The sequence below is a fragment of the Callospermophilus lateralis genome, chromosome 11 (assembly GCF_048772815.1).
Source record: "Callospermophilus lateralis isolate mCalLat2 chromosome 11, mCalLat2.hap1, whole genome shotgun sequence".
NCBI lineage: Eukaryota > Metazoa > Chordata > Mammalia > Rodentia > Sciuridae > Callospermophilus > Callospermophilus lateralis.
In genome coordinates, this window is record NC_135315.1 from 40,568,156 (window position 1) to 40,580,182 (window position 12,027).

Consider the following 12,027-nt stretch of genomic DNA (forward strand, 5'->3'; position numbering starts at 1 on the left):
AATTCTCACTACAGGGCTGGGCCAAATTATAGCCAATCAAAAGTTTCTTTGAACAAAAGAATACAATCATCAGAGGTTACATCTGTTGACATTTTCTTCCTGTAAGAAGAAAATGTCAACAGACGTAATTTGGCAATTTTGTTTTTTTAGTACTAGGGACTGGACCCAGGGGTGCTCTGTTACTGAGCTACACTCCCAGTTCTTTTTATTTTATTTTTTGAGACAGGGTCTCACTGGCCCTTATGATCCTCCTGCTTCAAGCTCCTGAGTCTCTGGAATTATATGTGTGTGGTGCTGAAGCTGGCTTTTTTTTTTTTTTTTTTTAAACTATGGATCTCATTAAGTTGCCCAGGCTGGTCTTAAATTTACAGTCTTCCTCCCTCAGCCTCCCAAATCACTGAAATAACAAGCAGGTGCCACTGCATCTGCTTTGACAATGCTTTCTGAACTTCTGGGGGAGGGGGAGCCCTGTTCAGTTATCAGTGGCCACTTTGCTGGGGGTGTACTGAACCCTATAACCCAGAGGCTTGATCCTCTTTATCCTGATCTGCTTGGTCCTAGCATAAATATGTGGTAGAAAACCTACAGAAATTTTACAGTATCTTTTAAAATTTTTTTTGGATATATACAGAATGGTAAGAAAATAAAAATTTGACCCTATTTAGGAAAAATGTATGAAGCTGCTTTGGGAACTTTAAATATGCATATTCATATTTAATATGTGTGTGTATATATATATATATATATATATATATAGTATAAAGGGACTTTATAGTTTTATGTGACATTAAGTTTTCATTTATGGATTAGTGAGCACTTCTAAAAGAACAAAATCTGAGAGATTCAAACCAACAATGACTACATTGCTAGAGCATGGTCCTAATAGAGAAATATAATCGACTTTGCAAGTTTTTTGTTTTTTTTTTTTGGTACTGGGCACTGAACCCAGGTGTGCTTAACCACTAAGCCACATCCCCAGAGCTTTTTTACATATTTTATTTTGAGACAAGTTCTCACTAAGTTATCAGGGCTGGCTTCAAACTCACTATCTTCCTGCCTCAGCCTCCCAAGCTACTGGGCCAGCCCTTTTTTGTTTTGAGACAGGGACTTGTTAAGTTGTCCAGACTGGCCTTGAATTTTTGGTTCTCTTACCTCAGCTTCTCAAGCTGCTGGGATTATAGGCGCGTGCCACCACGCACAGCTAAATGGGTCTTCAGTGGAACTCACTTCAGTGAGACACTCCTTGCTTGCGAAGAGAATCTAGATGAGATTGTTGGAGGCTATTCTGACATACATAGTGAGCAGGTCAAGGCATTTCACTGAAAGAAACTGAGGGAGACCTAGGGATGAGGGTAAATGCTACAAGATGTTGGTCACCACTAGGGGCTTTCCTTGGTGATGGTGGGGGCGGGGGGGCAGGAGGAGGAACACTGGGATGCTATCACTTGGTGATGTGTCAAAATTCTTGCTTTCAGCACCTTCTGTCCCTCCCCAACTGTTTAGGCCTTGGGCATTTCAGAATTGCCAAATGGGCCCGGCCCACATCTTTAAGGAGCAGCTTGTCCAGGAATGAAGAGGTGTGATCTAGAGGGTCATCAAAAACCAAAACAACCCTAGTGTTAACTAAGATGCTTTAGTAGGCCATAGGGGAAAAAGATAGCTATTCGCAGTATCTGAGTTTCCAGTTCTCATTCCAGTGATCCTTAAGCCTGGGTGCCCAGCAACCTTGCTTGAGAAGCTTCAGACACATTCGTGCACATACTTTTCACATTCTCTCAGGACCAGAACACTCTCAGGCTCTCCCGGCCTTCCCATAGAAGACCAGCACTGGCCTCTGATCTTTTTCAATCCTTTGATTGATGACATACTGCTACCCTTCTGAGGACAGCTCTGACCTGCCCATAGGGTTCAGGGTGGATTTTTTTCTCCCCTAGGAGTGGGTAAATGAAATAGGCAAAACTCAGGATCAGTGGCTTATACTGTTTACACAGGTAGTGTCTGTGGGGGCAAGTTGAGGTGTCCGAGAGAATTATGGGGACCTAATATATGATCTCTGGATTGGTCAGAGGGTCCTGGCATTTCATTTAAAGATAAATCAGCCTATCCCAGAGTCATCTTTGAGTTTGGCAGGCCCTAAAAAAGCATTTCACCAAAGTTATTTTACTTTTGAGAGGTTCTGGAAATACAAACATCTTTCCCATGGGGGTGAGGAGGAGACCCAAAAAACACCCTTAAAAGAAAGGACGAGGTTTAATGTTTCAAAAGATCAGGGAGAAATGGGAGGAGGTGATAAAACAGAATTTACACCAAATAAAACCGAGCTTGATGCATGTGAAGAAATTAAATAACTCCTCACATCTTAAAGCAGACTGAATTTACATTTTACTTAAAAAAAAAGGAGGGGGGAGTACATACACAAGGAAGAAATGGGGTGGGGAACAATAATGCTCTGAATCTGATTTCTACAAGTTTCCCCTACAGTGATTGATTTTGTCTGTTGGGCAGTATTTCTCCTGCTGGCGTACAACTGCTTACAATATTAACAAGGGTGTAGATACGGAACTGCCAAAGTTTAGGCCTGATAGAAAGGAGACTAAGTTATCATATACAATGTAAGTTTACAATACACAGCATTTTCTTTAAATGATGTAACGCAGTCGCAGGAAGAAGTTAACAATACTAACATGAGAATAATCAAATTTTTGTTTGTTATCCATATACAGCAACTAACTGCTTTACAAAAAAGCAAAATAATACAATATATCATCACATGTATTTACAGGGTAGTAAATATACTTTTCTGTCAAATTTTACACAAACTATTTACAGGTGAATATACTGCATTAAAAAAAACTGTGTGGCTGACACTAAGTGAGTTTTTGTATAAGTTTGTGCATAACATTGAATAAGACATGCATTATTATGCCTGGAGGGGTAAATGTAGAAACTTAAAACAGAAAACAAAACAATAAAATCCCCAAAACCCCAAATGGAAATTGAAAACCCCCAAAATCTACAAACCCAGAAGGATTGCTGGCTCACACTCTGTCCTCACCACTGGGACATTCGTCCGCCTAATGTGGTGTCCTGGTGCCCAGCTCAGTAACGAACAGGTGTGAGTAACTGACACATAGAGTATTGTACCTCCATGTTAGCATATGAGGACAGCTCCTGGGACAGGAGCACTGGCATAATAGTAGGTTATATGCAATAAAACATGGCTGAGTTAATGCTTTTGTTTTTAAAAAGTCAGGGAAACATCCACAAACTCAAACAAATTGCAGAATTTATAAATTATGCAAAATGGGCTACTTGCTCTGAATGTCAGAATTTCTTTTGCAGATTATAGGTATGAAGACTAACAAGTGTTTCATTTCTCAGGGGAAGCATATTGGTGAGAGATTTATCTCATGCTCATTTTACCTGGAAAACTAGATTTTCCACAAATGTCACAAGTTCTTTAAATAAGTTAAGTTTTAAACCTTAGGAAGTTTTCAAATTCCTAGGATGTACTGGTCAAAAGTATATTTTTGAAGTTCAAAGAAGGCTCAATTTTGATTTGTGCAACGCTGATCATTTCATGGATACTTCAAATGGATTCGCTGTATTCACTACATTACAGGGAAATAATAAATTTAAGGAATACCATACTTTCATAAATTTGTTTATGGAAAGTAATCCTTTGAAAGTTTCTCTAACTTGATGGGAGAAGGAAAATAAGGTAATACACACTGTCATACGCACCAGATCAAGAAAGAGGGGAAAAATACTAAACTAAAATTATCCAAGGCTTACATTGCCTGCTGTTCTAAAAGCCAAGAATCTGTGATACTATATCCCAGAAGCGCTGGGTGGTGGGAGAACCAAGACCATCATGGCTGCTTGGCCTCCTTGGCACTGGGTCACTGATCTAATCCTAAACTCAGTTTAATCTCAGCTTCTTTACAGTCTTAAGATGGTCTGTTATTATAATAAACATTTTATTCTAATGCAGCCTCTATAATATTTAAAAACAAAAGCTTAGTTAATTACACCTGTCTTCAATATTTTCCAACAATTCTGTTAAAATTACTATTAATACTAAAGTTTTTTCCTTTTATTTTGGCAAATGGTTCTTACTTTTCCCAGGACTGTAAACAAAATAAAAAAATTAAATTCTTGTTATTTCTGAATATCAAAAGCAATTTTATTTACATTAACATATTACATTGTTGCTGTGTAAATAGTGTGAAATGTGTTATATTATTAAAATCAGAATACTTAAATGTACCATTATTTATTGAAGTAGCTGTGGAATTTAATTTACGAAATCCACTAATGAACTAGCACTATAGGAAACCACCCTCTTCCCTAGGTTTCTCTGCCCCGCCCTCCCCAAGCCATTATATCTTAACATATGAAGTGAAGCTAGGAGTAGGGGGGGGATAATATTTTTTGTAATAAATATAGTTTAGTCCTAAATTAGAATATCCAGATACCAATATGATCACTGAAGTCAAATTACTTTTCACACTGCAGGTACCACAAAAAAACTGGATCTGCATTACTATGGAAATTCCTATGCCACAACAATCCATACCATTCAGTACAGCAGCAACTCTTACGGTCCCCTATTTTCACACAAATGCAGGCTGACCAGACTTTTCACAGTGATTAGATGCAAGTCTATCATATAGAACCCAAAAAGATTCCTGATATTTTGGAGGAAAGGGGGAAGATTAAAAGACTTTTAAAAATATGTCTTATCAAAGAAATTAATGTACTATACAGCATATTCTGGTTCTTGGAAAATTATTTAACAAAATAAAAGTATCAGCTACTCTAAAAGTCACGTACCATTCTGTTTTGCTATGGAGCTAATGCAAATGTCTAAAAAAATTACCTTCTGGGAACAATTTTCAACACTTTGGTGATTACCCTGCTCAGAATTATTTAGGAAAGAAGAGGAGGAGACAAAAAATGTATAATTACTATACTTAGTATAGTGTTGGCTTACAAAAATTAAAAATAAACAAAACAATAATAGCTTTAGTATATTTAAAGATCAATTGGATAATCAATTGGATAAAAAAAAAAGATCATTTTGATGACTGAATTTGGATAAGGCCTCAGAATCCATAGCTTTAATTCAGTAATATTAAGATGTATATGGGCACACTTATTTTCCTGTAATTATTGCTAATACTCAGTGTTAGTAATTCTTAAGAATTCACTACAAAATACTAAGTTCTCCCACCCCACCCCCAAAGTACCTTGCCTGTGGCTTTAATGGTATGAAGCCACTGAGGCTTGACCTCTATGGTTCCTTCAGTTTCATAAAGTAAAAAAAAGTCCACAGCTAAAAGTCAGATTAAACATACATGGGTTATAATATTATTTCTCCCACACACTTCTCTCTCGGAAAGTGTGTAAATAAGACTAACACTTCATTTTGAACGGGAAAACAAAGAAGGCAGAGCTCTGTGCAAATGGCTTTCATAGCTGGCCAGTAGTAGCAATATTCAAGAATTTGTCCTCTCTCACAATTGGGATGTGCTCAGTTCAAGTTACCTGACTTCCCACTTTCTTATAGTTGTTCTGAACACTTGCTAACACCAGACACACTCCAAAAGTAGAAGAAGAAAAAAAGTCAAAGAAAAAGCAGCATTAAATTTAGGCAATGCTTTCAAGAGTTGATCATCTGGCAATGTGGCAGACTGGATGGGTTTGTTATAAAATATGAAATGCAGCATCGCAACATGTGGGGACAGGGCCACTTAGGGAAGGATTCACTAGTGAAGAGCCCATGTTAAGCTGGTTTGAAAAAAGAAAGAAAGAAAGCTTCACACGATCTTCTTAACGCTATTACGTTTGAAACTGCCAGCGCTTCTTTGCTTCTGCACTTGGCTTGCGGATCCGTGGCGAGTTCGTCCACTGTTACAGTGGCCAGTGGTGGGGGAGAGTTCAACGTTCTCTTTGTCGATTCCTGGGGAGAAACACAGCAGCCAGTTATTTCCTCTCTTCTGGTATTAAGCTCTAGGTCTGGATCTCATTGTTTATGTGTGAAATTCAACCTGGTGAATTGTTTTTGTGTATTTCATTTTACCAGTCATTTACTAGAATGTTTTTAAAGGTCCTGTCATACAGAAAACCTCACATCTTGCTAAGCCAAATTTGCTATCACTGCAGAGAGACAGCATAAGGAAAAAGAAAGGTTGCAAGGAAAAGCTAGACGCAGGTAGGCTTTAAGAGACTTAAAGGCTGGCAGCCTCCAGGAAAAATTGGAGAGTTCTTTTCCCCAAATCATACCAGCAGCGTCCAGTAGAGGGCAGCTTCTAGCCTCACATCTTTACTCCTGAGAACATCCTCTCGGGTCCCAAAGGGTACTATAATCTTTTCGAAAATTTGTCATTTCAAAGAAAAACACGTGCTATTTATTTTCTTGCATCTCAGTGCCGGTTCCAAAGGAACCTAAGTATTTACTGAGAAAATAATATATCACAAAGGTTATACTTTAGAATCTTTGCTTTTTTCCAACCGTGGCAAGTCATTGTGCATTTCTCAAACATAAACAGTTGTCACTTATTTCTCTTATGGAGATCAAACCTCCAAAGGCAGGGCCCTACAATGAATTTTATAAATTAGGTAGTAACCTTACAAAAGTAATCAGAAACACAAAGTATATATATATTTTAAAAATCAGATGAGTGAAGATTACAAATTAGGTAATGAAATAGTGGCTATCCTTAGGAAAGCAGTGACTGAAGGAGGCATGAGGGCGGCTTCTCAGGTGCTGGGAATGTTCTGTTTCTTGATCTGAATGTTGCATTTCAAGTGTGTTTGCTTCTTAAAAGTTCATGATTTAGGTCTTCCACCTATTTCACTTCAATGAAATTTGCTCCCACGTAACTTGATACCCATCAATGGCCTAACTGCAGGAGCAGAGGATTTTAGTAATTTGTATCAAAACGTAAAGTACTGATTGTTATTTATAGATATAGAAAGATGCTCATAACTTTTTGAGTAAGAAAAAAAAAATAAACCATGTACTATTTTAAAAAAAGGCTAAGAATATATTTGCTAAAATATATTCTTTTACCAAGTACTTTTTCCCAGGTAATTTTTATTTATTCTTATCTGTATCATTCGAATTTTAAAATAATCATTAAATTTGGGAATGAAAAAATTTCCCTTTTTGGGCAAAAAGTAGTATTTCAAGTCAAGAATTATTCACTATGCTGCAGAAAATGTACAGTTCTATGCAGCTACTTGTTGGCTTATGAACAGGAATGAATCTGGGGTGATCTTTCTCTAGGAGCCACACATCCTTCATTGGATTCAGTCCTGAATTCAAGTCAGTGTCAGGCATCCAGAAGTACATGGCCTGATTTACACAGGCTCAACAGAGGTTTGCTGCAGTGAATTATCAAAGGAACATGGACATTCATCAATTGATGATAATGTGAACTGAACACATTTTGAAATGTCAGTTACATCTCTCCAGAAGCCAAGCACAGTTAAACCAGTATTGAGAATGTGTATTTCAATCAAATTCACACGAAGATGAGTAGAAGGAAACATTGTAATCATAAAATCTGTCTTTGAACAACAGAATTTTGGGTAATTTTTATTCTCTTCTTTATAGTGATTTGCATCTTCTCCAGAGCTTTAAAAGGCTGTAACAAAACTGAAGAGGATGCTCATAATTTCTTAAGTGCCTTGAATGTCCTTGTGATGTATGTTTATGCAGGCTCTTTTAACTGCCTTGCCTATCTCTACAAGATATAATCCAATCTCTCTCTCTCTCTTTTTTTTTTTTTCTCATTGCGACTTCTTTTGAGGTACATTCTTCTGTCTCCTGCAAAGAACTACTTTCTACCCTCTTAATTTTATAGTTTAACTTATATGATCACAACTTGTATATACATCTTATTTCTTCCCACAGAAGGAAAAAAACACATGGAAGGGAATCACTTATTATTCATTTTTTATTTTCTTACATAATCCAGTTGATTATTTTCAATAAAGATTGGTTGGACTGAATGCTTCCATATTAAAATGTAATAGCTGGATCCCTGTAGTTCAGAACCCAAAAGCATGAAATCCCTGATCCTGAGGGGGTAGTATATTTTTAGTAGAAAAGATCCCCCCCACCTCCCGCCAATTTGGCTTTCTTCACTTTAAATTATCACAAAACTTGCCAGTGTATTTGACCTTTTATTTCTTTAAATTTGCATATTGGTCTACAAGTTCAAGTATAATATTTTCTTATCTGGGGTTATTTCCTAAATAGAAATTCATTTCCTTACAGGAAATAGGAAGACAAAACTAAGAAAACATGAATTTGAAGTGCTGGCATATGTAGTGTAGGTAACCACCGAGAAGGTCCTGTGGTGCTCTGCCAGCATCTGCCACTTTGGGGCTCCTTTCTGTGTGTTCCTTCAGTGCATCCTTGTCACTGCTCTCCTATGGGTCACTCTGAGAAGAAAACATCCTTAAACTGCAAGACAGCAATGGTTCTGTCTGGGGACAAGGGCCTGCTCATTGGTAATTCTTTTTTATTTTAAAAATTTGTAAAAATATTTTTTAGTTGTCAATGCAGTTTTTACTTTATTTATTTTTATATGGTGTTGAGGATGGAACCCAACGCCTCATGCGTGCTAGGCGAGCGCTCTACTACTAAGCCACAACCCCAACCCCTCAGTGGTATCCTTAAGAATTAAAATTATACAACAGTAGTTATATAGATTAAGTTACTAGGGTGAAGGTTTTTTCAAAGAAGGGCTAAGAATATTCTACTTTTTGAAATCAGAGACTGCGTCTAATAGAAGAAAAAGTAGGCCCTAATCTTCATCACATAGGGCTAGGCTCCAACTTCCTTAATGAGACCCATATAGTACAAGAATTAAAACCAAGAATCAACAAATGGGATGAATTCAAACTAAAAAGAAAAAGAAATAATCTGTGAGGTGAACAGGGAGCCTACATCCTGGGAAAAAATTTTTACCCCTCACACATCAGATAGAGTTCTAATCTCTAGGATATATAAAGAGCTCAACAAGCATCAACAAAACCAAATAATCCAATCAATAAATGGGCCAAGGACCTGAACAGACACTTCTCAGAAGAGGGTATATAATCAATCAACAAATATATGAAAAAATGCTCATCATCTCTAGCAATCAGAGAAATGCAAATCAAAATTACTCTAAAATACTATCTTATCTCAGTAAGAATGGCAGCTATTATGAAGACAAACAACAAGTGTTGGTAAGGATGCAGGGGAAAAAGGTGCACTCATATACACTGCTGGTGGGACTGCAAATTAGTGCAGCCAATTTGGAAAGCAGTATGGAGATTCCTTGGAAAGCTGGAAATGGAACCACCATTTGACCCAGCTATTTCTCTTCTCGGACTAAACCCAAAGGACCTAAAAACAGCATACTACAGGGACACAGCCACATCAATGTTTGTAGCAGCACAATTCACAATAGCTAAACTGTGGAGCCAACCTAGATGTCCTTCAGTGGATGAATGGATAAAAAAATATGGCGTTTATATACAATGGGATATTTCTCAGCACTAAAAAAAGAATAAGAAGATGGCATTTGCAGGGAAATGGACGGCATTAGAGAAGATTATGCTAAGGGAAGTTAGCCAATCCCCAAAAAAACAAATGCCGAATGTCTTTTCTGATATAAGGGGGGTGACTCAAAGTGGGGTAGGGAGGGAGAACAGGGGAGGAAGATTACCTCTAGATAGAGAATAGGGGTAGGAAGAAAAGGGAGGGAGAAGGGGAACAGCAAGGATGGTGGAAGGAGATGGTCATCATTATACAAAATACATGTATGAAGATGGGAATTTGGTGTCAACATACCTTATATACAAACAGAGATATGATAAATTGTGATATAAAGGTATATTAAGAATTGTAATGCAAAAAAAAATAAGAGAGCTCAAAAAAAAAGAAAATTCTACTTTTTTTATTAAGCAAATAACTCTTCAAAACTCAAAATAAAGATTTAAAAAATTTAAAAGGAGATGCCAAAAAATGTTATTGAACAATGTATCTATCTTTAAAAGCGCTCAGGGGCTGGGGATATGGCTCAAGCAGTAGCGTGCTCGCCTGGCATGCATATGGCCCAGGTTCGATCCTCAGCAACACATACAAATGAAGATGTTGTGTCCACCAAAAAAAAAAAAAAAAACTAAAAAAAAAAAAAAAAATTAAAATTCTCTCCTCTCCTTCCTCCCTCCCTCCCTCTCTCTAAAATAAATAAATAAATAAATATAAATAAAAACGCTCAGATTATCTGCCAGACTCCCCATATGGAGTCAGAGAACCCATTCTGCACTGGTAGTCTGTATTTTAGAAGCCCCTTCCATTATGAAATCCCTCCAAAAAAGGGGAGTCTCATTGCCCGAGGGTATCAAGCTGCAATATACTTTTTTTGTTGTTTGGTTTTTGAAAGGGGTCTTGCTATGTTGCCTAGGTTAGGCTTGAACCCACAAACCTGCCTCAGCCTCCCAAGTAGCTGGGATTATAGGTATGCTCCACTGTTTTTTGTTCAGGTGATATTTTAAATGAGTGAGAAAGCCCTTGGTATTGTACTTCTTTTCATCAAGTCCCCCCAGAAGCTTTGTGTTTCAGTTTCTCTTATGCCCCTGAAGTACTGGCTCTCTCTTCCCACCTCCAGCAGGCAAAAGGCAAAAAATCCAAGAGATGACAAAAACCCAGGGGCCACCATCCAAAGGAAATAAAACTAACATTTCCATTGGTCCTGCTAGTTTAAATCCCCCCCCCCCCCCCCCAGATAGGATGTGGTCAAACATCAGCCAGTTATAAACATGCAGAGCAGAAGAAGCTGAAAATTCTCTTTGGCAGTGTATTAACAGCATGATGCTTCAAACCGTGGTGGTTCCAGATAAAGACAAAATCCTAAATTAAAAGGTGTTATTGGCCAAAGTCATAAAACAAGTAAGTAGGGAAAAGAACTATTAGATCACATTATAGTTACAGGTCTGTCTCCCCTGTCAGACATAAGTTCCTTGAAGGCAGGTATCAGGGTTTGCTTATTTTGATAGCTAGTGATGTACAATCCCAGCCTGACAAATAGCAAAACATGTAAGTTCTTGAGAAGTTGAAGAAAAATGGTTTAGGTAATTTGTGAGACATTATACTGGAAAAACTGAAAGACTAATAATAAGCCACATCTCCACTAACTGTACAGGAGCACTGGTAGGTTACCTGGCCACACATGGCTTAGTTTATTATACAATATGACAAAACTATCAGAAAACTCTTATGATCTAGCACAGATATTTGAAGACCAAATTTTGCATCTTGTTGGTTGGATCAGAACTTTTATTTAGTTCTTGTTCTTTCTGTCCTTCTATTTGGGAGTTGGGGATTGAATCCTGGGATCATGCTGAATTCATGCTCTACCACTAAGCTACATCCCAGGGCATCTTGGCTCTAGTTAAGTCGCCAATTCAGGATAATGGCTGACCTTGCCTGTTTCAAAAGGTTGTTAGAAAAATCAGAAAAAAAATCTGGGTGAAGAATTTTTGCACACAAATAATTACTATATAAATTATCACATTCCTAATATCTAAATAAAAAGACTAAATGATATACTAAGCTTCGGTTTTAGAACAAAAGCATAGGACTTAAATCTTATACTAGGAATTTATAAAATTACTGAAGTGAATGTAAATAAGAACAAAATGTAAGAAATGTTCTTAGAAAGGCAACCATTGATAACGACAGTTTATTTTTATGTTATAGTAAATACATTAATGGAGACATGTTAAATATAAGACATTTGGAATATTTGTATTTTGAGCTAGATACAAAAAATTGTAACTAGATTTTAAAAAACATTGTAATAGACTTTCACCAATTGCTAATGCTTCTTTTTCTGTCTCAGCTTTAATCTTTCTGTAAACTTACAGAAGAATAAAAAGGATCTTTTATAAGGTAGACACAGTGTGCCACATTTTTCCTTCTTAGTCCATAGAGCTAATTACCATAGTCCTTTTAAAAAA

At 37.1% G+C, this 12,027-nt stretch overlaps 1 protein-coding gene across 2 annotated transcripts in view; it reads right to left on the reverse strand.

Annotated features, from left to right (window-relative positions):
• Positions 1 to 2,359: 2,359 nt before the first annotated feature.
• Positions 2,360 to 12,027, reverse strand: part of Nf1 (neurofibromin 1) — a 248,842-nt gene continuing 239,174 nt past the window's right edge. For both annotated transcript variants that reach the window (XM_076871835.1, XM_076871834.1), the window contains one exon: positions 2,360 to 5,965. In XM_076871835.1, the coding sequence (XP_076727950.1) occupies positions 5,823 to 5,965 (143 nt within the window). In that variant the 3' untranslated portion in view covers positions 2,360 to 5,822. The remainder of the gene's footprint in view (positions 5,966 to 12,027) is intronic.